Consider the following 27,128-nt stretch of genomic DNA (forward strand, 5'->3'; position numbering starts at 1 on the left):
CTGTGGTCACCAATTTGCTGTTGGTCCATCAGTAAAATTTTTACTTCAGATATACTTTTCAGTTCTAGAATTTACATTTGAATCTTCCTATTTTTCGATTTTTTTTTTTTTTTTGCTGAAATTTGCCAGCTTTTTTTTAAGTTCCTGAATATATTTCTGATAGCTGCTTTAAAGTTCTTGTGAAATAATTCCAACATCTGGTTCATCTTGGGGTCTATTTCTATTGACAGTTTTTTATTTCTTGTTATGGGTTACATTCTTTTGCTTTTTCAGGTTTCTACTAATTTTAACTGTATGCTAGATAGTATGGATGTTAAATTGAAAGGAAGCTGCATTATGTTTTCTTCCTTTAAAGCATGTTGAGTTTTGTTCTGGTTGGCAGTTAAATTCCTTGGCTGCAGTGGCTCACACCTGTAATCTCAGCACTTTGGGAGGCTGAGGTGATGGGATTGCTTGAGCTCATGAGTTTGAGACCAGCCTGGCCAACACGGTGAAACAGTGTCTCTATTAAAAATACAAAAAAATCAGCTGGGCATGATGGCACGTGTTTATAATCCCAGCTACTTGGGAGGCTGAGGCAAGAGAATCGCTTGAAGCCAGGAGGTGGAGGTTTCAGTGAGCCGAGATCACCCCACTGCACTCTAGCCTGGGGGACAGAGCCAGACTGTCTCAAAAAAAATTACTGGAATACCCTTTTAATTCTGTCAGTCTTGCTGCTTTTATTCTTTGTTTGGTTGTATTAGGGTCCTCCAGAGAGACAGAACCAATTGGATATACATATATATGTATATGTGTGTATATATATCTATATCTATATAGATATATAGATATACATGCATGCTCTTGTTTATTTCTTTATTTATTATAAGGAATTGGCTCATATGATTATAGAGGATGAGAAGTCTTAAGATCTTCAGTCAACAAACTGGAGACCCAGAAGGGCCAATGGTGTAAGGTCCAGTCTGAGTTCAAAGGCCTGAGAATCGGAACAGCCAGTGGTGTAAGTGTTCCAGTCCAAGGGCAGGAGATGACTGATGTTCCAGCTCAAGGAGTCAAGCAGCCAAAGTGTCCTCTTACTCAGCCTTCTGTTCTATTCGGGTCTTCAACCGATTGGATGCCACCCATGCATGTTAAGGAAAACAGTCTGCTTGACTCAGCCTACTGATTCAAATGTTCATCTCATCCAAAAATACCCTGACAGACATGCCCAGAATAATGTCTCACCAAATGTTTGGGCACCTCATGGCCCAGTCAAGTGAACTCATAAAAGTAACTTATCACATGGAGCTATTTTATTTCAATTTTGAACTTGTTAAAACTTTATGGCTTTTATTCTAGGGTGTGGTTCTTACTTCTTCAGTGTGAAGTCTGAACTTCAGAGTTTTATGGTTTTAAATTTTCTGTCATCATTACCTTCATGTTAGCCTGCAGGAGGACTCCCCTGATTGGTGTTTCAAGTTTGATCTGAGGATTGGGGAGGAAGGAATACAAGAGGGCAGCTCTGTGCTTGGTGGGGTGCGGGCTCTGAGGTGTAAAGTGAAGTCCTACAATGCTCAGCGAGGTCTCTCCACACTCTATGGGGTGTAACTGCAACATTCCAAGCACTGCACATTCTCTGTTACCTCCTTCAGTGCTCGGCCTTGGGTCAGGTGACCTCTGCTGGGTCTCTTGGAGTCTCGCTCTGTGCACACATAGGAATCCTTGGCCAAGGGCACACACAATGAGTTCCCACAATGCACACTCTCCTCAGGAACCTGCCCTGAACATTCCAGCGCCTTCAGCAGCTTTGAACTCTGATTTAAACCTTTTCAGTTCAGGGAAACTACTGTCTCTGGGGCCCCACCTGCCTGCATCATAGCAGAAAAAGCATCCCTAGAAAAAACTCCAGGGCAATTGTGGGGCTCACCTTGTGTGTTTTCCTTATTTCAAGGATCACAGTCTTGCTATTCAATGCCTGAAAACAATTATCTTGTGTATTTGAACTATTTTATAGTTGCTTTCAATGGGAGGGTATGTCCTATACCAGTTACACCATCAAAAATGGGTGCAGAAGTAAAACTGCCATTTTGGGTCAATTGTTTAAAAATCAGAGAATCTCACATTGCCCTTTAACAAAAATACACATTTACATGAGCAGTTCATAGTTGCCTTGGCTGCTTCAGTGTCTCAGCTTTGGCAACTCTCTCACTAATAATAGCTTGCATTTGCACAGCCCTTTTCAGTGTTTAAAAACCCTCTTGGCTGGGTACGGTGGCTTATGCCTGTAATCCCAGCACTTTGGGAGGCCGAGGCGGGCAGATCACGAGGTCAGGAGATCGAGACCATCCTGGCTAACATGGTGAAACCCGGTCTCTACTAAAAATACAAAAAATTAGCTGGGTGAGGTGGCGGGAGCCTATAGTCCCAGCTACTTGGGAGGCTGAGGCAGGAGAATGGTGTGAACCCCGGGGAGCAGAGCCTGCAGTGAGCTGAGATCGCGCCACTGCACTCCGGCCTGGGCGACAGCGAGACTCCGTCTCAAAAAAAAAAAAAAAAGAAACCTCTCTTGCAAATATTATTTGATTTGTTCCTTCTAACAAGGCATTCATTCATTCTGCAAATAAGATGTCAATTATCTCAGTTAAGATAGTGAGAATTTCAACCTTGAGTTTCTAGCTCTGAATTTAGTGCTCTTTACCTGCCTGCTGCTGGCTACCCGGCAAGGTGCTGGGGTGGGTAGAAGGTAGGAGACCTGGGTGCAGGTGGGCCCTCCAGGAAACTTTGCGAGATCCCACTATGACAGACTCTCCACGCTTCCTCTGGGCATTCACAGGCATGGGGTCCTGGCCTGTCCCATGCTGGCCACCCTTCCTGCCTCTGTGGAAGGTCCTCTGTCTAATCCGCTCTTACCATAGGCCTCTGATTTCAGGCAATATCTTGTTGTAGATTTTATTTATGATTTCATTGGTGACAATGACGAGGGGTTTTCATCATATACAACAAACACTTCACTGCAAATTCTCTAAGGTTTTCTCTTTCTCCTGGCTGGCACTGCATGTATCCTTTCAATTTCTCTTTTCTTTTCTTTTTTTTTTTTTTTTTTGAGATGGAGCTTCGCTCTTGTCGTCCAGGCTGGAGTGCAGCTGGATAGATCTCCTATTTTGGCTGCTGTCTACTGACAAGTTTGCATTGGTGGAGGTTGAGATTTTGTGACAAATGTTATTTTCCTCTTTAAACCAATCTTGGGGCTTTACTCCATCTCATAACAAGTGATGTTTCTGCTGCCTCTCAGTCAGTCATGCATGGTCCACTGGTTTTGTGAGCTAGAGACAAGCGATGAGCTGCACCGAGGGTCAAGGATCAGGCATTAGCGCTAACAAGTGCCCTTGCTCTGTGGCAAAATTCTCCTTTTACAGAGCACAAGCAGGATTGTGTGTGAATGGACATGCTTGTTTGTCCTGTGGAGATGACGTTATGGATAGGTGACATGGATAATTCAGCCTAGTTTATATGCTCAGAGGAATGAGAATTTGGAGTCTGAGTTTCAGAGACTTCCGTTCTATGGTTTTAGATGTCCTCTCATCCTTGCCTCGGTGTTGGCCGCAGGAGGACTCCCCTCATTGGTGGTTCAAGTTCTATCTGAGGATGGGGGAGGAAGAAATCCAAGTGGGCAGCTCTGAGCTTGGTTGGGAGAGGGCTGCCCAATCCCTGCCATGTCCAGGGGTGCACTTAAACTCACCTCTGATTAGATTCACCTAATACCATCATTGTTCTCATTTTGCCAGAGGCCCAGAGAGGAGAGGTGTGCACCAGTGGTCACACGGCTAGTGAAGAGGGGACACAGAATCCAGACCTACTCTTCTAGGGCTGGGCTATACTTTCCATTTTGTCCTTGGCCCCAACCAGCACCACTTGACCACGGAGACTGCACAGCCCCAAGGAGCCTTGCTGCAGAACCCAAGTCACCCGCCTGAACTCCAGCAGCTCCGTGGTCGGCTGGAGAGTGGGCAGAGTCAGGCATCTGCCGGCTCTCCACTTCTGCTTTCTCCAGGAAATGAGCAGAGACCCAGCGCGAGTGATTCAGAGTGAAACGGCGCTGAAGACTGACGATGCGGGGCCAGGTCCTCTTCCCCTGAGCCTGAGGGGCTGAGGCTGGGGATGAGGAGGCCCATGCCATCTGATGTCTGCAGGCACTGACGGCCACCCCTCCAGGTAGGCCACCTTGCTCTTGGCCCAGCCAGGCCAGCCTAGAGGTGGGCATGTGGGCGCCGCCTGTCAGCGTGGGGCCTACTGGCTGCCTCCTGGGAGGCTGAGTATGGGGCACATGTGACCCAGTGCCTGGTTTGGGTTTGTGGATGTGGGAGAGGAGGTGAGCTGGGGAGCAGGAAGTGTGTGTGGCGTGGGCGGCCCATGAGGTCAGGGCCACTCCAGGGCCTGGGTCTGCCGGAGTGTGTGTCACCGCTGAAGTTTGGGAGTCAGGCTGGGCTCCAGCAGCACTCCTCGACCTCCGACGGCAGGCCAAGTCCTTTCTCGGGGTCCTGCTATGAAGGGAACCCTGGGAAGGGCTGACACCGGCTTTCCTGGTTGTCAAGGGGGCGGAGAGAGCAGGCCGACAGTGAGGTTCGCCCTCTAAGCTCCTGCATAGGCCTCTGGGGAGTGCAGAGTCAGAGGGCCATTTCCAACGGGCCTCAGAGGGAGCTGGTCTGTCCCGGCCCTGCCATTACTCACTGGGTTCTGGTAAGTAGGTGCGTCCCTGGGCTCACTTCCCTCATCTGAATTATTACAGCAAACCATTGAAACGCCGGCATTTTCTGCCTAAGCAGGGCCACCTGCTCAGTAAGGACTGATTCATCTTTTCCCCTGAAATGAAACTTCTAGAACACTAAACCGATCCTTTGTCCCAACCCATCTAAAGTGAGGGGGAGCTGGTTTGATAACTAAGGGCTCTATGCATTACCCTTTCCATGGAGCACACTAATTTTAATATGAGTTTATGTATAGTCATTCATTTAGTTATTTAACAAATAGGTATTGAGAAACCACGCCCTGCCAGGCTCCGGTCAAAGCGAACAGTGGTCTATGGTGCTCAGCAGGTGGGAGAGTAGCAGGTAGGGTGGGGGTCTTGGGAGGGTGGGGATGGCTCTAGTTTTCTGAGAGGGGACCTGTGAGGGAGGCCGAGTCCTGTGGGTTTCTCAGAAGTGTTGTTGATAAGGGTCTGGAGGAGGAGACCCGGTGGAGGTCAGTGTGGCAGAGCTGGGTAAGGGGCATGCCTGGGGTTCTGGCCAGAGAGGTAGGAAACAGGGTCAGGTCAGGGAGGCCCTTCCTGTCTGTTCATCCTGAGCACCTGGGCTATTCTTCCATGAACTTGGGAAGATTTTCAGTGTTGAAAGAAAAGAAAATTTCGGCCAGGCGCAGTGGCTCACACCTGTAATCCCAGCACTTTGGGAGGCCGAGAGGGGCGGATCACCTGAGGTCAGGAGTTCGAGACCAGTCTGGACAATATGATGAAACTCCATCTCCAAAAAAGAAAAAAAAAAAGAAAAAAGGAAAAGAAAATTTAGAAACACCATAATAAGATAGAAGTAATAAAAATAGCATAAACCCTGTGTGCTGACACCTTAGATTTTTTTAAAGATCAGCATCATCTTTGAAGTCTTCTTCATGCCCATCTTTCACCCTCCCTCTTCAGAAGCAGCAACAGTCCAGAATTTTGGGTTTATTGTTCCGTTGCTTTTTTTTCTAATTTTACATCCCATATTTAAATTGCTATATATGTATGATTGCAAGTTGTTGAACTCTGTAAACATGGAATTAAATATTCTTTTAAAATTTGCCTAATTGTTTCAAAAGTTTGTTTCTGAAATTTCTTCATATTGTTGCATGTACCTGTAAATAATTAATGTTTTCTGCAGTATTGTATTCTATTAGATGAATGTACCTCAATATATTTATCTGAGATGCTGTTGATGGGCATTTGAGGTATTTCAAGAGTTTATTTTTTTTCTATTATAAGCAGTGCTGCTAGAACTATTTTTGTACATGCATCTTGGGGCATGTGTGCAAGAATTTATCTTGGGTATATACTCTAGAAATAGAATTGGTGGGTCATAGGTTATACATATGTATATCTTCAGCCTTACTGGATGTCGCCACATTGTTTTCCAAAGTTTTTGCTCATTTTACCCACCCCTCAGCAATGCACCAAAGTTTCTGTTGCTCCATATGTTCATCAACATTTGATATTGTCAGGTACTGTATTTCTGCCAATCTGGTAGAAATGAAAACTATCTTAGCATCTTTTTAATTTGCATTGCCTACATTATTAAGGTTGGGCATCTTTTTCATATGTTTATTGGCCATTTGGGGTCCCTTTTCCTGTTCACATTTTTGGTCCATTTCTCATGGGGTTACCTGTCTTTTATCCTATTGATTTGCCATAATTCAATACATATTCTGGGTACTATTTTTTGTCGTTTATGTATATAACAAATATTTTTCGTTGGTTGGTGCCTTGTCTCCTTATATTCCTGTGGTTTTTATTAATGACTGAATTTCTTAGTTTCAAACAAGTTTATCCATCTGTCGCTTTACGATTTATACTTGTTATGTGTTATCTAAGAAATTCTCCACTATAAGGTTGTAAAATTATTCTCATATTATTTTCAAAAAATGTTATAGTATTACTTTTTACACTTAAGTCTCTAGTCTGCCTGGAAATGGCTTTTGTGTATAGCATGAGGTGGGAAGAAACTTTATTTTATTCTGCTTTTCCCATATGGATAACCAAGAGTCTTGGCACCATTTATTTAATAGGCCATTCTTTTTTTTTCTTTTTTTTTTTTTTTTTGAGATTTTTGAGATGGAGTCTTGCTCTGTCACCCAGGCTGGAGTGCAATGGCATGATCTCGGCTCACTGCAACCTCCACCTCCCAGGTTCAAGCAATTATTCTGCCTCAGCCTCCCTAGTAGCTGAGATTACAGGCATACGCCACCACACCTGGCTAATCTTTTTTTTTTTTTTTTTTTTTTGAGACTGATTCTTGCTCTGTTGCCCAGGCCAGAGTGCAGTGGTGCAATCCTGGCTCACTGCAACCTCAACCTCCCAGGTTCAAGCAATTCCTCTGCCTCAACCTCCCCAGTAGCTGGGACTACTGGCATGCACCACCACACCTGGCTAATTTTTGGATTTTTTAGTAGGGACGGGGTTTCACTGTGTTGGTCAGGCTGGTCTTGAACTCCTGACCTCAGGTGATCCACCGACCTCAGCCTCCCAAAGTGCTGGGATTACAGGCATGAGCCACTGCACCCGGCCTAATAGGCCATTCTTTAGTCACTGCTCCATGATAGCTCTGTTGTGAGTTGAGTTGTCATGTGCATGGGGGTCTTTCCTGGTTCTCTATTCTGTCAATTTGTCTAACCCTTTGCCAATACTAGACAACATTGTTAACTACAGGTTTACAATAAATTTCGATATCTGGAAAGAGCCTCCCCATTCTTTTCTTCTTCCATCCTGTCTTGAGAATTCTTGGTATTTTACTCCTTCATATAAATTTCAGAATTGGCTTTCAACAGAAAAAAAAAAAAACTATGTTCAGATTTGACTGGAAATATAATTTGGAAAGAAGTGATATCTTTATGAAAATGACTTTTCCAATTCATAAACGTGGTCTGTCTCTCCATTTATTTAGGTCTTCTCTAAAGTATTTAAATGCAATGTTATTATTTTCTTTATAGCAGTAGTGCATATTTTGACTAGATATATCTCTAAGTGGTTTATATTTTTATATTGTGTCAATTGTCATTAAAATACATTTTTGGACTGTTGCTATTTGGACTGATTCTTGTTTAAAATGCTTGCATTTTAAACAAGAATCATTTTGGGTGTCATGTGAAGATTGTAGGAGACCAAAGGAAGTAGCAAGACTATCAGTTCAGAGCCTTTTGCAATAACCCAGGCTAGAGGTGGTGGTGGCTTGCCCCAAAGTGATAATAGTTGAGATAATGAGAGGTGGTCAGAGTGGTCAGATTCTAGATACTTTTCTGAGGGTAGGATTTGATGACATTTTAAGTGTAGAGCATGGGAGAAAGAGAGAAGCTAAAGATGATTCCAGAGTAACAGGAAGAATGAGATTGTCGCTTACTGAGCTGGCTTGAGGGCACTAGAAGCAGATTTGGAAGGTGGTGGTGATTCAGAAATATGAGTTTGGTCATATAAAGGTGGAGATACCTGTTAGACAATATGTGAAGAAATGAAGGCTTGGCACCCTCCACCCCCACCCCAGTGACCTTCATGGTAGACAAGCAAGGCATCTTGGCCAACTGGCAGAAAGAAGGAAGATATCTTGTGTAGGACGGTAAGGAAAATGAACTTCTCAGAGTTCCTAGAGCCACACCTTAGAGCTGCTACCCATTTTATTTACAATTAGGGGCTTGCATTTGTAATCTCCCTCCAAGTGCTATAAACCATCAAAATGCAGATAGATGATATCTCCTAAACCCTTGGCTTCCAGTCCCCTTTGAGGTATCTGAACTCCTTAAAATCTTAAATATCAAAGTCTAGACCTTTGTTATCCAATACAGAAGCCACTAGCCATACTTGAAATGTAGCCGATGTGAATTGAGATGCACTGTAAGTGTGAAATACACACCAGGTTTTAAAGATGTTACAAACTAACAACAAAAAATTATAAAATACCTCAGTACCTAAAAATATTGATTACATAGTGAAAATATTTTGGATATATTGGGTTAAATGAAATATACTTTAAACATTAATTTAACCTATTTAGTTTTATTTTTAAAATGTGTCTACCAGAAAATTTGAAATTACACATGTGGCTGGAATTTGTGCCTGGCTTTCTATTTCTAATATTTCTATTGGACAGCAGCCTTTAGAGGAATGATACTTCTTGTTCTATGGCCAGAGGCTTTCGTGGGAACAGAGTTCAAGACGGATGAGAAGTAGGAGAAGTGAAAAGTCACTTGAACCAAATAATTCCAAGGAGAAAGAAAATATACAAGCTAAGAATAATGGATTTAGTACCTAAATAAACCAGGCACTTGTACTTGCAAACTCACTTAATCCTCAAGATGAGATAAGTTTCATTATTCCCATTTTACAGATGAGAAAATGGAGACGCAGAGACTTAAGGTTCTTTGCCCTCAAATAGTGAGTGGCTGAGCTGGGATTTGATCCTAGTTCCACCTGATTTTAAAGCCTGTGCACTTGCATTAGACCACACTACCACTAAAGGGCTGAAGAAGCTACACTTCTAGAGAGGAATAGTGAATATTTGGCAGGAGTATGACAGTTGTTCTTCCCTTTTGGCTGAATGATTAATTCTTCTTTTGAGAATTCATAGGAAACAAAATCATTGCAGCAGGGATCCTTCCCCTCAGCATTGCCCATGACAGCAGTGGAGACAATCTGAGCATCCAGTTATTTCAGAGTGAGAGTCAATTATGGGTGATCCATCAAGAGGATGCTCCATGGTCACTAGGTCTGGTACTTTAAGGAAAAGGTCAACGTAGAACATGTTTATGATATGATGGTTGATTAATGCAATTAAATCATTTTCACATTAATTACAAGCAAAATATACTTGTGATATGGGATGTTTGGGGTGTTGCTTTTTCTGGCCAGAAACCTCTGTGGCCAGTGGCACCTTTGCCTGAGTTCTTGTCTTGCATCCAGGAAGAATGAGGGATGTAGACATGTGGAGGGTGAGCAAGATGAAGAGGAGCTTTATTAAGTGTTAGAACAGCTAACAGGAGACCCAGTGGGTAGCTTCTCTCTATAGGCAGGTTGTCCTGATGAGCACTCAGCTCTCAGCAGAGAGGGTGTGTCCTCTCTGCAGCTGGTTGTCCCTATGTCTGCCGCTCTCAGCAGAGAGGAGGCCCTGGAGAAGGTAGCTCTTCTCTGCAGCTGGTCCTCCTATAATCTTCCCAGCCCCAGTCCCCACTCTGGTTTATGGGTCTGGTAGCCCAGCCCCTAGCCTTCAGGCCCTCCTTGGCTTGAAGTCAGGACCTTACCAGGGACCTGCCCCCCTCCACCCAGGAGCCTGTCTGCCCCCTGCTGCCTTCCATGGTGCCCTGGCTGTTCATGCCAAGGGGCACCTGAAGGCCAGTGCAAGCGGCCCTCAACCCCTTCCCCTCATCACAGCCTGAGGCAGGAGCTCCTGATCCTCACTGGGTCCAGGCCAGAATTTGGGACAGGGGCAACATCACCAGGAGCTTCCCCTGTTGCCAAGGCTGTCAGGAGCCACTGGGGCAGAGCCTCCTCCCAAGGCCCAGGAGCCCAGCACCCTTGGCAGGGTGGGTGCCTTGGCTGTGCCACTGGCTGGGTCCCCAAAGTGGGCACCACTCCCATTTTCCACTCTGGCCCCGAAGCCTGGCCCTAGCTCCACACTGGCACCCCCTCTCTGCCTGACCATGCTGCTCCTGTGTCACACTGCTCCCCTGCTGGCCGGCTGGCAACCCAGCCTGGCTCCATCATGGCAGCCCCCAGGGTAGCGGGCTGCTGGAGTTGGGGGATGTCTGCCTCCTCCCTTTGCCCTCCCTGCAGTGGCTGTGCCATCACTTGGATGTGAAAATTAGTAGGCATAAAGAGAAATATTTGTTGATTTTTGTGTTTTCCATGTAATAATAAGAAAATTTCTCAGTAGCGCTCTCATATCAGCTTTTAAAAGGATAAGCACAAACTAGAAAGAGAAATGTAGTCAAAGATAAAGGTATGTACACATAAAGAAATTGTGTGGAGGATGGCCAAATCGTGTGAGCAATTAGCAATGTTGAAGCATGCTACCAGGAACCCACTGAGCAACTGTGGACAGAATCCAGGGAGAGTGGCCCTGTGTGCAGAAGGCTGCAGGGTGGCAGATGCTATAACAGAGGCAGGGTCGAGCACCCCTGCAGCTGTTTGTCCCCCGTGTCACTGCCCTGAGAATGCCTGCTCTTTGGGAGAAGAAGGAGGGTAGCAATTAAAAGGGTGATGAAGCCCAGGATGGGGGGTGCGAGCCTCAGGGCACAGGCTCCTAAGCCACCCAGGAACCAAGCCTGCATGTCCAATGTTTGCACAGCAGCTCCATGTGGTCTCAGCCTTCGAGGGATGTGTAGGGTAATCGAAGAGCCAGGCGGATCAGGGTGGCAAATGCCCAGATGTTCAAAAGGGGAAAAGCCCAGGGCACTGCCCTGCTGTCAGATCACAGATTCTTGTATTTCCTTTTAGCCTCACACACCTGTGGGCCTGTGGGCCAGGACACCTTTACCCTATCGGAGTGACAGGGATGGAAGGGAGGGACAGTGCCCCCAGGTGAGTCTACACCTCTGCCAGTGGGCGGGATCCTCACAGTCACTGCCCTGGAAAACTGCCTTTGTTCCACGAAACCCTTCCTCACACAATTGCAAGTGTCTGAATCATCTCATTTTTGAAGTGTGTATTTAATGTGATGATTTTCCCTCCCAAAGTGCTTTAATTAAATGACTGTGGCATTTTATAATCGATAGAGACTTTGAATTGAGGAAATACAAGAGTGAGAAAGAGAGCGTATTCATGAATAACGATGACATAAGGAGGAACGGGATGGGAGCTGCAGTTGTTATAGGCAGTAGGCACTGCGGAAAATGATTGATTTGGGAATTAACGCAGGCCAACCTTTGTGCGACCTGCCTGACTGTGCCAGCCAAGGGCTTTCACTGCTAAGCTTCCCTTTTCTCCTGTACATGGGACCATCAAAGCCCTGCTGCCCACTGCCTGCCTCACTGCCCCATTGTAATTACTGAGATCATATCTTGATGCAGCCTTGAAAACTGGAAGGGGCTGTCACCTGCTGGTGATGGCTGCCTTCTAATGGCAGGATGGCCCAATAGTGGGAGCAGTTTGGAAGTGGAGAGGGGCAGGGTTGCTTCTTGTGTTGAGGGGGCAGCCGTGAGCTGTGTCTGGAAGGTGGCAGATTTGGACCGTGGTGCTGAAGGAGGAGCTTTCCAGGCAGAGGAGGTGGCCTGACTGAAGGCAGAGGGGTTACGGTGTGAGTGATCAGTGCGTTCAGCTTAACCTCACTGAGGGTGCAGGGAGGAATTAGGCAAGGAGGGGGTTGGGTCCTATCATCAGGGCCACAAGCTTGGGAAGTTTCCCAGAGAACATGGGCGCTGTGGAGGACGTTTGCTCAGGGGAGGGACATGCTGGCGTTGTGCTGTAAAGTCTGACAGTGTGGGGTGGGTGGAGGGGAGCCTGGAGGCAGAGACTTGCTATGGTGCAGCCAGGGGACAGATGAGCAAGCAGAGGGGTTGGTGCCGGGCCCACCCTGGGCTACCAGCCTCACAGAGGGCAGGCCCAGAGGACCTGTGTCACCCACGCAAGTGGCGTTCTCAGGCCCCTTGACCCCTCCCTGTTCTATTCAGATGCCATCCTCCCAACTCCTTCGACACGTAGAATAATTAAGAAAATTATTCCTGGTACATTAAGAGGTCGGCCAGCTTGTGGGAGACTCATTCTGGTTAAACAAATATTCAGCTCTGAGAGGAGAAATCTGAAGCTTGTGAACCTGGGCGAATTTGAACAGCAGAACTTCACTGGCAGACAGATCCTTAAGGAGCATCTATTCTAAACGCTTCATGTTACAGGTGGGGAACTGAGTCACAGAAAGGCAAAGAGACTCAGCTTGGAGGCCCAAGCCCCCACTTCCAGTGGCTAGCAGTATATTTCTTTGCTCTTCTCTTAGGTGAAAAGCATCAGGAGCCAAGTTGTATCTGAAAGTGTCTCTTTTTTTCTTTAACCTAAAAGCAGAGCTTTTTGGGTCCAGGTTGGCCTGGCACAGGAGAGGACAGGGAACTCAAGAAAATGAGTCACTCTATCTGTGATGTAGGTGGTTTGTGCCCTCACTTTTTTGTGCTTTGATGATTCCGGAGAACTAAGAGATCTTTAATTCCTGAGGAGCCAGGCATGCATACTTCCAGATATGTTTCAAAGCTTCACTTGTGATTTTTGTGTGTTTATTCTGACCAAATTATTCTTGAAATTTAATAAGCTAAATGGGATGATTGCGTGACCAAACCAAGTCGTCTGGAAATGTGTCAAAATCTTTCTTACCTTAGCACATGAGATATAAAGGATCCTGCGAAGTTCCCCTGTGATTTTCCTTCTCTGGGAGTTTGGAGGGTGAGGAATCAGATACGGGCTGCTCAGAGTCTGGAGACATTCCTAATGGAGTCCCTGGCCAAGCTTTATGCCCTGTTCCTGCTCACATCCCTCCCAGTTGAACAAAGCCGGGTCTAGTTAAGCCCGGCCTCTCCTGTGGCTTTGTTTCTCCCTCCTCTCTAACCTGCCCATTGGGTAGCTTGTTTCTACTTTCCTCAGACTCCCTCTCCAAAGCCCCTGCTTCTGTGACACCTCTTCCACCACTCCCTAGCCTCCTTCACTCCCATGTATTAGAGCATCCCTTTCCCTGTCTCCTCTCCCAGGAGGCTGTGAGCTCCTGGTGGCAGAATCACCAGCGACGGGCAGCTGCCAGCTGCTCCTGTCACTCTCTGCTGAGAGCCCCACAGTGATTCCCAGGACTGCTCCATGAGACAAGCACCATGTCCATGTCCATCAGCTTGCCACTCTGGGCTCTCTGCAGGGCCCTCTCACCATGCACTCACTCAACCCCTGAGCTCCTGTCCCTGCTTTTTCTTGGACATCTGTGCCATTTGCCAGACACTCACTCACGCTGCCCGGGGTGCCTGTCCACTTACTGCCAGGGTCCATCCTCACTCTTCAGTGTCCACCACCGGCACCATATGTTCTAAGAAGCCCTCCCAGACTTCTCCACCCTCCCCAGGCTGCGCCACAAGCCTCCTCTTGCCCCACAGCCACCACCCTGCCCAATGACTGTCCCACTGCATCTGCTTCCTTGCTGGCCCCCTGCTCCCCCTGAGCTTTGAAGTCCAGGGTGTAGACAGAGGGTGATCCTGCTCCTTGCATGTTTAATAATCCAGAGACCCACTACACGGAACACGCCAAGTAGAGCAGTAGTCCCAGTGGCTTTGCCTGGAGGACAAGTGACTGACACTGAGTGTGCTGGTATCTGTGGAGGGAATGTTGGCCAAGGAGTGTCCATGTTGTCCAAGGCTAATGAACCCTTATCCTTGAGGCTCCCAGGGACCTGCTTTTCTCTGGGGCAACACTGCAACCACAGAGTCTTGTTTTGGGCCTCCCAGCTTGTTGTGTGAGCTGCGGGCAGACAGCAGCTCTGGCTTAGATCTCCTATGGCTGGGGGTCAGCAACAACTATGCAAGTCCAGCCAGGGACTCCCTGCAACACTGCAGGCTTCAGCTAGTATCTGAGGTGCCCCCATGGCATATTCCACCACCACTGACCACTGCCTGAAGCCAACCTTGAGTGCTGGAAGAGGCGACCTGGGTTTGACCTTGATTCTGATGCTTGTCAGCTGTTTGATTTCAGATAAATTACTTGTTTTCTGAGTCTTGCTTTACCCATATGTACAGTGAGAATAGTAATGCCTACCTTACAGGTTTTCTAAGAGTAGAGAACTTTGATGTCTCTGTTAGTAGATGGTCACTCTTCCATGGCCTTTCTTACCTAAGGGAACGTTTTCTTACATTTCAGTGGAGATCGAGCCCCGATTGGCTCCCGGGTTAGAGAGGCTCACCACCTTTCCACAGGGACTGGGGCTTCTTGTAACCTGTGCTGTCTCCAGCTCAGGTCTTTGTCCCCATCATGATAGCTCGACCATAGCCAAACTGTAGGGGTCCAGCCAGGGGAACTGCTCCCTGGCCATTTTTGGCAATGTGGAAGTAGGTACACATACCGAGATACAGAACCAGCCCCTTCCGCAGGACACTGTGAGTTCCTGTATTCCGTTGCTGTTGCAAAAACCACAGAGGTGTGTGCTGGCCAGGGGCTCAGTGAGGACTGGAATCAGAAAGAGGAAGTTTTGAGAGCCATGGAAGGTTTGCTGACCTGCCTAGTTCCTTCCAATGGGAGTCTCCATCTTACTCTTCAGGGTATCCTCCGAACTTCTGGAAAACACCTGCATTGCCTCAGTCTCCTCGTGAATCCTTTGAAGCAGGTGTAGGGCCCTGGGCCCCGCCATTCTCTGCCTGCAGGCACGCTCAGCCCTTGGCCCAGGTAGGAAGTGGGGACACTCGCTAACTGGTGATGCCTAGGGCAGCACCGAGGTGATTGCTGGAGTTATCCGTGAGTCCAGCAGTTGCGCCTGCTCCTGGCACTCCCTTGAGGAGGCACTGGCCATGCAGGGCCCACAGGGAACCTCCTGAGTGGCCCACTCCTTGCTCTCCCACCTGCTGTCTGCAGGGCTGCCCCTGACTCCACCTGGCCCTGATGTGGCATCCCCCAACACAGGCTTGGTCTTGGAGGCAGCCCTCCTGCTCTTGTCTCCACATTGCATCCTCACCGTGGCCAAATCCTCATGTGCAGCCCTGTCTGGCCACACTCAGGCCCACGTCTCTATGTCCCTGTCCTGACGTCCAACAAACCAGCTCCTTGTGAGGAGATCTGAGATTGGACAGACTCAGCGGCCAGCCCAGGGGGAGATGATGAAGGCAAAAAGAAGGGTCTAGGCTGGGACTGGGGCAGCTGACTCAGACCTCGGGGCTGAACCCCAAAGATGGATGGAGGCCCCAGAGCACACTTACAAAGGCCATGTGGGGCTCAGGCTCCCCAGGGAAGTGCAGATTTTAAGAGCTTTGAGGCAGCAAGGTGCAGAATGCAGAAGAGGCCATGCAGTGGGCACTCTGTGGGCATCTAGTGTGTACTGGACACCTTCTCACATATGTTGGCTTGCTTAATTCTTTCTGCAATGTTGCAAGGACGATATTGTTCCCATTTTACAGCTGGAGACATTGAGGTTGAGGGAGCCTGAGTCACTAAGGTTACAGGTTAGGAAGAGGTGGAGCTGGGATTTGAATCTGATCTGTGTGATGCTGCTCTGGGTTGGCCTGGCCTTTGAGCTCAGGAGGGGTCAGGCTGGCCAGAGGGACTAGGTTCAGGGTGATGGTGGTGCTTACCAGCGAGTCAAGGCCAGAGGTTGTCACACAGCCCAGGCTAATAGGCCCACCCCTAGATACACGGAGCTACTTGAGGTGGGCCTGGAACACTCAGGTCTCACCCAGCTCACAGGTAACCTAGGAGATAATGTCGGGGCTCTGGACAGTAGGCCCTGCCATGAAGCAGCAGAGACCTAGCAGGGGCTCCCAGCTCCCTTCCTGACCTGCTTTGTGATGTTCTATGAGCCACCCACATCTCTGGGCATCACAGAGCTCTGGGGGTTTTAGCCTCCCATGTCTCCCTGGCCCCCGGCCCCTGGCCTCACCTGGGAACGTGTTGCAATCACCTTAGACCTTGTAGCCAACACTTACACTTGGCACCCACTTAGAAGTAAGTCACAATGTTCGGGAACCCGGCCTCCAAGGTGGTCTGGTGAGTGGCCTGGGTGGGCGATGGCTGCTCTGTTTCCAAGCTCATCTGGCATCTGACTTTGGAGCCAGCAGGTGCAGAGGCACAGGGGCCTATTGTAACATCCAGTGTCCCTCCTGTCCCCTTCACACCCCACAGGTGTACACACCAGAGGTCCTGCTGTCAGTTAATACAACACCGATGTGGGCAAGCACTTTCCCACAGTGGAGAGTGGGGAGAGGAGGGATCCTGTTTTGGAGGAGCTAGACAACCTCAGAGGGAGAGTGGTGGAGAGGTTTTGGAGGCAGACAGATCTGGACCTCAGTGAGCTGCAGGCTCCTGCTCTCAGCCTCAGTTTCCTCATCTGAAAATGGTATCCCTAATGTCCACATCTTGGAGTCATGATGCAGGCTGAACAGTGCAAGAGTGCAGCTGGCCTGCCACACACTAAGCCCCCAACAAGGCTAAACTCCAGCTTTGCCTGAGACACTTTAGCTTCTCACACTGCACTTTTTGTTTTTGTCCTCTTGGTCCACTGTCTGGGCTGAGGGTGAGGGGTGATCAGGGCTTCCAGTAATGCTAGGTAAAATCTAGATGATAGGATTCTTCTGCTTCCAAAGTCCCTCTCCAAGGCTTCTCCTCAGGTGGTGGTCCTCTAGGTGTGGTCCCTGAACCAGCTGCCTCTGCACCTCCTGGGAACTCTTTAGAGGTACAGATTCCTGAGACCCACCCCAGACTTACTGAATTGTAAACTCTGGGGCTGGGGTCCAGAAATCTGGTTTTAACAATCTGTTCAGGTGATGCTGATGCATGCTGAAGTTTTAGAACCACTGCTTTCAGAACAGTTTCTCCAGGATGGCAGGTTTTATGCTGAAGGTTCACCTCCCAGCACCACCCCAAGGCTGGCCATCAGCAGGCAAAGCATCCCAAAGGGAGTTTTAGAGCACTGGACCTTCAATCAGCTCTTTCCCCAGGGGCCCACAGGAAAGCCTGGAGGCTGTCACTCCACTGACACGAGTCCCCTCACCTACACTTCCCTCCTTTGCTTTGTACGTTATATAGACTGTGCTTTGGGGGCCCTTTACCACATCCTGCAGGAGCTCCAATGCTCTTGTCCAGTTTCTGCAAATTCTCAGGGTCTTAAGTCCTCCAAGCTACTTCTATCTCCTGATTTCTCTGATCTTGTCACTGGGTCTCATCTGTGTCCCCTTTGTTTACAATAGTGTTCCTCCCTGCCCGTAACTAACCCAGGTGTGGAACACAGAGCTTCTGTGATTGGCTTCCCATAATCCCTCCAACACAATGCCATTGTGTGGCAAATGTTTACTGAAGCCTTGGCCCAGAAGGGAATTCTCACTCCTGAGAACACCAGCTGCGTGAGCACGCCCAGGTATGCTGCGCAAACGCACCATGCCTCCATCTCGTCTCCACCTGGGGGTGGGAGTGTGTGGGGTCATGACAGTTCCTGTGCCGTGGGCTTTTGGGAGAATTAAATCAGGTTAGGAGGGCAAAGCCCTTGGCAGGGAGCCTAGTGCGGAGCTAGCACTCAATAGATGCTATTATCGTTATGATTTTATCCTGGTCATTAAACTGGATGAATTATTTCCTCTTCCTTTATCTTTTATCTATTTATCTATTGATTTTATTTATAAATTTATAATTGTAGTACATACCACGATCTATAAATAACATAACATAAAATTCACCGTAGTAACCACTTTTAAGTGTATAGTTCAGTGGCATTGAGTACATTCACGATGTTGTACAACCATCAGCATTATCCAGCTTCATTACCTTTTCATCTTGCAAAACTGAAACTCTGTGCCCATTAAACACTACCTCCCCATGCACCCCTCTCCCCAGTCCCTGGGAACCACCATTCTCCTTTCTGGCTCTATGAATTTGACTGCTGAAGCCAAGGGACTAAAATCCCTGCCTCTGTCTGTTCCATTAGTTCTCTTTCACCCTCGGTACATGTTTTCTTAAAGTCAGGTTTATTGAAATATAATTTACATAAAAATAATTTACTTTTTTTAGTGCACACTTTGGACAAATGTAGACAGTCTTGTGACCACCACCAAGTAACTCCTCCTCCTGAGAGCTTACTTCACAGTGGCTCTGCATTTTCATCTCCGTATCATCTCTCTTTATCTTCACGGCAACACACCATGAGGCAGCAAATACTAGCGGTATTTGATGGCTGCTGAAAAGAGCCTCAGAGCAGCTCCATAGCTCAGCACTGCTACTAAATAGCAACTTCTGTGCAGCAGACTCCAAAGCCCACACACTCCTCCTTGACCACTTTCAAGTTACAGAACATTTCTATCCCCCATAAAATTCCGTCCTGCCTTTGTAGTCATCCCCTTATCCCCTGTCCCTGGCAACCACTGATCTTATTTTCTGTTCTTAACAATTTTGCCTTTTCCAAAATGTCATCTAAGTGGAATATGACAGTAGGCTTTTTGGGGTTGGTTCCTGTCAGCCGACAGGCCTTCGGGATGCATCCAGGGTGCTATGGGTGTCAGCCGTGTGTTCTTTGTACTGTGGAGAAGGATTCTGCTGTGTGGATTGACCCGAGTTTGTTTATTCATTCATTCCGTGAGGGGCATTTATGTTTTTTCCAGGTTTTGGCAGTGATGAATAGAGCTTCTAGAAACATTCATGTATAGGTTTTTGTAGGAGCATAAGTTTTCATTTCTCTAGGATGAATAGCTAGGGGCGGAATTCCTGGGGGTATGTTTAACTTTCCCAGAAACTGCCAAACTTCGTTCCAAAGTGGCAGTGCCATGTTTGCATTCCCACCAGCAAGGGTGAGAGTGGTGGTTGCTCTGCACCCTTGCCATCATCAAGTTTTGTTTGCTTATTGAAGACATACTAATTGGTGTGTCCTGGCATCTTGTTTTAATCATCATTTTCCTAATGATGATGCTGTTGTTCGTACTCAGTATTTCTGACAGTGTCAGCTGTGCAGGTAGATGTGAACACTTTTCATAGTACATCACCTCTGTCTCTCTCCCCCTTTTAATTTGGTTTTAGATTGTAATGTCTCCTTGTTGATGTGAAACCATGGGGAAGAGGGAAGCAAGGACTAGCACCACCCTGAACGTGTTTTAGGAACAAGAATGGCTTTGCTATTTATTTATTTATTATTTATTTATTTATTTTGGAGCACTCCAGATTTAGGCCAAGACTCTGCTGAAAACAAGGGCAAGAGTGTTTGGATCGGCTGACATGCAGTGAGGCACTGGCTTTTGCATGGAGGGGAAAACAGATCATTTACGGCCATGCATGCGAAGCCACTATTCTATTCTGTATCATCTGGTTTAGAGGCTTCCCCAGCTCCAAGGCCTGAGGGCCATGGCCCATTACAGAGATGGCAAACAGGCAGTTTCTGCACCTGGAGTTTATAATCTGGAAATGAGAATAGTTGCAGAGGCTGACAAGAAATGGGGAAAGAATTTTAATCTTTAATTTTTTCAAAGCAACTCTTTGTCTGCAGGCCCCAGCTTTTCTGCAGAAGGCACTGAGTCCCAAGCTACCCCTTCAGGTCATTCCACATGTCTTCTTGCTCCAGGGCAGCTTTTCCCGGGAACAGCTTCTTGGCATCTTAGCTCCAAGGGCTGCTAGATCACATCTCACATTCTGAGACTCCCAACTCTGCAAATCACTCAATAGAAAGCCAGGGATGAAAACAGTCATCAAAATGTTTACTTAGCAGCCCAAATATCAGCAACCTAGCAGTTGCTTCATGCTCCAGATGTTACCCTTCACTGGGGCAGCTGTGCGCAGAATGCCTGGTGTGGGTTGTTACACTGCAAAGCGAGCTCTGATGATGCTATTTATCCCTGCAGGGTGGGTGGGGTGCAGGGTAAGGGTGGACAGTGACCCAGAGACCTGGGGGTATGCATGGCCACTCCCAGCACTGGTGCTGCTGGGGTCACAGGGAATCCCTCCCTCTTGGGTCCCTGCAGGCTCACCATCTGGTTCCCTGTACATGGCACAGAGGAAGGGGAGACCTCATCCCATACACACAACCCAAAGACTCTGGGACCCTGTGGAGGCCCCTGCAGCCCTTCAGTGCCTCACTATGCTGGACCTCTTCCCATTGTTCATGCATGAAGGGCAGAGAAGGACTGGTATCACCAGGACCATGTGGATGAGGAGAAGCCAAGGGTCAGAGAGGGGAAGTGACTCAGTTAAGACACCACAGGGGCCAAGTTAGACCTGGACCCCTGCCTGTTACCCCCATCCTGGCCCCACTGCCCCCTCTGCCTCGTGGCTGTGTGAGAAAGCAAGTTTCTGCCTCAGGAGAGCAGAGCTTCCAACCTGGCTGGTCAGGGATGTGAAGGGCCGGAATGCCCATCCAAGCTGGAACACAGCACGGCCAGCAAGGAGGAGTGGTCTTGTCTTTTCCTGGAGGCTCTGGGACTCCCTGCAGCCTCCTGGCATCTTGCCCTGCCAAGGCCACGTCTCCCTGAACCCTTCCCCTAAAAGCCCACCTGTCCAAGAACCTTTCCAGGGTAGCAAGTCTTCCCCAAGCCTGTGTGACCAGGTATAGTAGTTTGCCAAGCCCCTCTCCCCATCCTCGGCCCCAAGCAGCCACAGTGTGAGCCCAGCTGCCTGTGTGCACTGCTGGGGGTATGCTGGGCAGCAAAGCCTGGGCTGTCCACAGACCTGGAGGCTTCTGCTCCAGCCACCAACTGGCAAAGGGACCCTGGCCAAGTCACCTCTATGCTCCTACCTCAGTACCAGCTGTGGACGAAAGCTGCTAGCTTTGCTGTCACTGGATATTAGGAGGATTACATGAAGAGATGCATGTAAATGCCTGCACTAAGTAGGTGCCAGTAAATATGCATTCCCCCAATCCTAACAGTGACCTGTGCCAAGCTGACTAATGCTAGAGGGGCCCTGTGAGAGGACCTGTTGTCATTCTCACTTTACAAATGAGGACGTTGAGGCAGGGATGGGTCTTGCCACTTGGTCTAAGCCCATTGTGTTCGAACCCCAGCAGTGTGGCCCCAGAGTCTGTGCTGGGAGCCAAACACGTCTGAGAGTAGAATCCCCAGGAGCCAAGGCCCAGACGTGGTGTCTGTTTAACAGGTTGATTTTTGTGAAAAATGTCCTGAGCTCAAGTTCCCACAGTGGACAGTGAAGTGGGGGGATGGTTGGGAAGCACAGGTTTGGATCCTGTTTTTATTTAAAATTTTGATATTTTGTTCATCATGGATTTCTAGGCATTAACTTTGATCTCTAAAACTGTTGCATTAAATTATCGTTTTTGGCACCTCCTTAAATCTTGTGAGGAGGCGAGTGCCTCCTTCACTGGCCTACTCTCACCCTGGCCTCGCCTGGGACTCCCACAGTGACCCTAAGTCCCGATGGGTCCCTTTTCACTCTGGATAAGAAGAGGCTGCTGGCTTGCAGGTGGGGCACTTCTTGAGAATGAGACGGATTAGAGTGGTTTTTTCTTGCTATTCTTCACATGGCCTGCAAGGCTACTCCCTGTTTCCTTCTCTTTTCAAATAAAACTGGAGCAGCTGTGGCACAATCAGCAGATGAGCAGGAGGTGGGGCAGCTGCAGCTTAGCATTTGAGTCAAATGCTGCTGCCACGCAATTTCAGGGGTCTGCATTTGTTAGAAATTCTTGTTTATCAAAAATCTCTGTCGATTCAAGTGAAGGTGAGTCAAGTGTTTCACTTCAGCAAACGTGGCTTCTGCACTTCAGAGGAGAGCTGGGCGGTTTCTGATCCTTCCTCTGATCTCCAGCTAAGTCCCCTCCCATCGCAGTTTCATATTCTGACCCGATGCTCACTTGACTTGCCGCTTGCTGGTCCTGAAGACGGGGCATGTTAGCGGGTCCTCAGACACAGTTTACTGATAGAGCCAGTTAGTAGAGCCTGCAGGTGTGGCCACAAAATGAACTTTATATGGTAGAGACAACACTAAGCTCGCTGTTGTTGTGGCTTGGGGCTGGCTGTATTGGTGCTAGGGATGGCAGTTTGGTTGGACACAGTGGCTTTCAGAGTCCTGGGGAAATCCTAGTAGAAATCTCGGAGTGGGAAAAATGAACTTGTTCCAAAGAGGGGTCTAGGCTACAGAGAGAGAGATTGAGATTTGGGTGCCATCAGCACATAGATTAATTCATTCACGGATTCATTGATACTTTCATTCATTTATTCAATAACATTTTATTGAGAATCTACTCTGTGCCAGCCCCTGCTATAGACACAATATCCTTGCCTTCAGAGAGCTAACGTTTAGTGGATATGTGGCTCTCAGGGGTAATTAGAGCCTTGGGAATAGCTGAGACCTCCTTACAAAGAACCCATGAAATGAGAACTCACTGGAGTCTGACTCCAGAACACCAGCTGCAGGGAGCTCTGCAGGAGACCGAGCCTCAGATGGAAACATACTTAGCTCCTCACTCTGCAGCAAATGCGCAGTGAGAAACAACAGAGATGCACTTGCTTTTGATTTTATTTTACCTGTCAAATCATCAGGGTTAAAAAAATGGTAATAAAAAAAGATTACACATAGGGAAGCTTGAGCTCTTGTACACTTATGTAGAAGGACTGTCTGTCCCTTGATAGGTTTGGTGTTTCAGGAGCAGCCATTTGGAAATATGGATCAAGAGGCTGGAAAATTTATCTACCTTTAGATCCAACTATTTCCTTTTAGAAATTCAGGAATGGATTAGGATTTGTTACTTTATCATGAATATATAAAAAAGACTTAGACATGAGGATTGACATTACAGTATTTTTTTATAGTACTGAATAATTGGGTATCATTTAAGTGCCTAAGTGTAAGGGCTTATTCAATAAACAAGCAACATTACTCTACGGCCACCAAGTAGCCATTAAGAATGAAGGCGTTGAGGATCTTAAACGATGTGGAAAATATTCATGATGTGCTGTTTTGACTACAAAGAAAGTTATGGACTAATTTATTAAAAAATGGATTGAGAGAAAATATCTGCAATTTTTAAAACAAACAAAGGACCAGCTTCTAGAATATACTCTCACAAAGCAGCAAGAGAACAACAAGCAAGGAAAAAATAAGCAAAGGTTATGAGTAGTTAATTCACAGAGGAGAAATGCTAAAAGGCTAACAGGCATGTAAAGGGATGCTTATACTCATTAGTAACTTAGAGAAATGCAAATTAAAATGGCAATGCAAGGTCTCTTTCCTTCAATCAGATTGCAAACACTGGAAAGCTGGGTGATGCCAAGCAGGGTGGTAATGAGGTCACTGAGGAGGCTTCAGATGCTGTGGGGGAGATGGCCTGGTGCCAGCTTTCTGGAGGCATCTTAGTTGGTGGAACTTAGTTGAACTGAGCAGGCATACTCCCCTGACTTAGTTCTGCTGCCCCTGCCTTCATACCCAGAGTGAGTCATGAGAGCCCAGTGAAGGGACCCACATAGGAATGTCCACCCCAGCCCTGTGTGCAGGACTGGATGTTGTGGCTAATCCAGCCATCTATCAATGAGAAAGCCAACAAGTAAAATAGGCATGTGATGCCCACTTTGGAACACAAGGCAGCAGTTAGAGGAAATGAACTTGACAAACATAGAGCCACATAGTAGAGTCTGAAGACATAATGCTGGGTGAAAGAGTAAGAGCAGAAAAGATGCAGAAGAGCATTCGCGAACTTAAGTGCATGTGGATGGAAGTCAGGTGCTGTGTGTCATACTCTGTAAGTTCCATGCTGGTGGACTCATACTCACCAAGCGGGAGTGTGGGTGGGGTGGGGACACGGGGAATGCGAATGGAGAATGGAGGTCCTGGTGATAAAGGAATAAATGAACACAGCCAGAGAGGAGCCCGCCCAGATCAGGGAAAAGGCTAAGGGATGTGAGCAACTCCATACACCGCCTTCCCCTTAGAGTTAGCCCCCCAAAAGAAACTACTTAATCTCCCACAAAACCCCATCCCAGTGCCCAACAAAAGCAAAAGTATAAAGTTTGCTTCAACAATATTAAGATCATGTTCTTACTAAACTATATATTCATAGACAGAAACTGGAATGTCAGCAGTCATGTTTTCTGGGTATGGGCAAGCATTATGTTCTTCCTGATTTTTTGTTTCGTCCCGGTTTTTGACAATGAACTGACATGGCTTTTGTAATAAGAAAATGATTTCTGAAAATAAAGTCAGAGAGTAAGCAGTCTGTGTGCTCGAAGAGGAGCTGGGAGCAGGCTGGGTTCTGCACATAAAGAGTGAGAATGTTTCAGAGAGGGGCTGGTTAGCCTTGCCGGTGACACATGGCTAAACCCCATTCTAGCCTTCAAGGAATGTGTGTTTGGGCTAAAAATAAAGCATGTGTAAGCCCACCACTGCTGTAGCCAAGAGTGAAACACTGGGGACCCACTTCTGTATGTCCCTCTGGTCATTATTTTGTGATTATTGAATGCCTGCTGGGCACCCGGATGGCTTCCTACGTGGTAATGTTGAGTTTGGTGAGGGCACTTATTCAGGGAGCCTGAACATTTTGGCCCCTTCTTAGAGTTTGCTGAACTCCAGACAAACAAACAATAAACTATCCTATGTTATGGCATAAGTCACAATTGACCGACAACTTTTGAAGGTGTGTACCTTTGGGAGGTCACTTATTGGTGAATTGGCCCTTGGCTGTTTTCATCACGTAAGTTTTTGTTCTCGTGCCTACTGACTTGAGGTTCCCAACTTGCAAACACTGCTCCTGCATGCACTTAGAGATGAGCTGCTGTAAGCTTGGGGACTTAAAGGGTCATTCTGAGAACAAAATAGTCTAAAAACATCAAGTATAAACCAAATAATGCTTAGAATGAGGAATTTATCCTTACAGATCCATCATAGAAGGAAGTTCTAGATATAAAATTATGTGCCTCTACAAATACCAGTAAACTATTTACATCTCTTTTATGTATGCAGCCTTTTAAAAGAGAAGCAGCAACAAGTGAAAAAACAAACAACCCCCCCCAAAAAAAACAGGCTTTAGTGTGAAAGTTTGCATTTCAACTTGATGTCTAGCTGCCTGTATGACTTTGGCCCAGTTTCCTTACTTATCTAGAGAGAATAAGAGCACCCATCTGTCTGTGTGGCTGTAAGAGAGTCTGTCTGAGTCTTGTGTATAAGATCCCTCAGTGCTGGGCACACACTAGATTGTGAACTTGTATTAACCACATCTAAATCTGAATCCCTTTTAAAAAGCCTTCCTTATTTTAGTCTGTTTCAGATTCTTAGGGGAACCATCTTCAATAGAAACTGGGCTGAGTGAGTACAGTACCTTATCCATAGCCAGAATCATCAGGAAGTGATGTGACAGGAGTGTTCACTTCCTTTTGTTCTGAATTCAGATCTGCTTTGCCACGGCATGGAGGCAGAAGATCTTTCAAAGGCCGAAGACAGAAATGAAGATCCAGGTTCCAAAAATGAAGGGCAGCATGCTGTTGTGCAGCCTGATGTCCCACATGGAGGGCAGTGCCCCAGCCCCACAGCTCTCTGGGACATGCTGGAAAGGAAGTTTCTGGAATATCAGCAGTTGACTCACAAGAGCCCCATTGAGCGTCAGAAGAGCCTGTTGAGTCTTCTCCCTCTATTCCTAAAGGTTAGTGTTCTTATTTTTGAAACTGTAAGGTGATAGGTGCTCTGGGACACTTCTGGGATGATTGCATAGTGAAGTTGGTGGTTTTAATGTCATCACAAGTGGACTCTGGTTGCTCAGGGGAGAGTTGTCTTAGCCTGCTAGGGCCACTATAACAAAATGCCACAAACTGGGTAGCTTAGACACAACAGACTTTTATTTCTCATAGTTTGGAGCCTGGGAAGTCCAACATTAAGGCACATTAAGTGTCTGGTAAGAGTTTACTTTCTGGCTCATAGAAGGTGCCTTCTTGCCATGGCCTTATGTGGTGGAAGGGGTGAGGGGCTTCCTCTCAGGCTTCTTTTATAAGGGCACTAATCCCATTGATAACAGCAGAGCCAAATTGTTTTCCAAAGGCCCTACCTCCTGACACCATTACCTTAGAGATTAAAATGTCACTATATGAATTTGGGGGAGACCCTAGCAAGAGTGTCATGCCAAGATGGCAAGCAAGGCTCATTTCTAGGGTGGGGAGGGACTTAGAAAGGACAGACAGTTAGCTTCTGAGTAATACTGTCTCTTTAGTTAAAAAATATTACATTGTTCAACCACAAATCCAGTTTGGGAGCTAGAAGTAAGACCAGTTTCTTTGGGAGGGAGGAGAGGACGGTATGTCCTGACACAAGAGTCACACAGGTGGCTGGCAACCTCACACCCCAGGGATGCCAGCACCAAGGCCTGGAAGAGCCAGAATATCTTGCATCAAATTGTAACAATAATGCAAAGTGAGGTAAAATCAGTGGAAAGCACCAGAGCTTCACTCACATCCCGGTCACAGCTCCACTAGGGAAACCAGGGCATCTACTGGGTCTGCACTCTAGCTAGTAGCAACTGGTGACAGCTTGGCTGCAAGGGATTGCCTTTGTTGTCTGGGAGAAATACTCCTGCCAGTGAGGCCTGCCTTATAGTTGAAGTCTAGTTGTAGCATTGAAAGCACTTTTTATGAGGGCTTAATGTTTACTTGACTATGAATTTGGGGTTATTTTTGAAAAGCGTATACCTACAAAATATTCAAAGCAGAGAGAACAAGAGCTGCCTTTCATGTTTGAAAGTAGACTATGGCAGATGGAGACTTTGGCATGTTTTCATTGGTAAATGTCTTTGTGAATA

The 27,128-nt window shown here is 47.2% G+C and overlaps 1 protein-coding gene across 2 annotated transcripts in view; it reads left to right on the forward strand.

Moving 5' to 3' along the window:
* Positions 1-4,061: 4,061 nt before the first annotated feature.
* Positions 4,062-27,128, forward strand: part of WDFY4 (WDFY family member 4) — a 293,287-nt gene continuing 270,220 nt past the window's right edge. The window contains exons 1-2 of one of the 2 annotated variants that reach the window (XM_030798591.1): positions 4,062-4,191; positions 25,732-25,982. In XM_030798591.1, the coding sequence (XP_030654451.1) occupies positions 25,749-25,982 (234 nt within the window). In that variant the 5' untranslated portion in view covers positions 4,062-4,191; positions 25,732-25,748. Of the gene's footprint in view, positions 4,192-4,653; positions 4,717-25,731; positions 25,983-27,128 lie in introns of those variants that run through there. The other variant, XM_003278166.4, reaches the window with a different exon arrangement.

This window comes from Nomascus leucogenys, chromosome 18 (assembly GCF_006542625.1).
Source record: "Nomascus leucogenys isolate Asia chromosome 18, Asia_NLE_v1, whole genome shotgun sequence".
In the NCBI taxonomy this organism is placed as follows: domain Eukaryota; kingdom Metazoa; phylum Chordata; class Mammalia; order Primates; family Hylobatidae; genus Nomascus; species Nomascus leucogenys.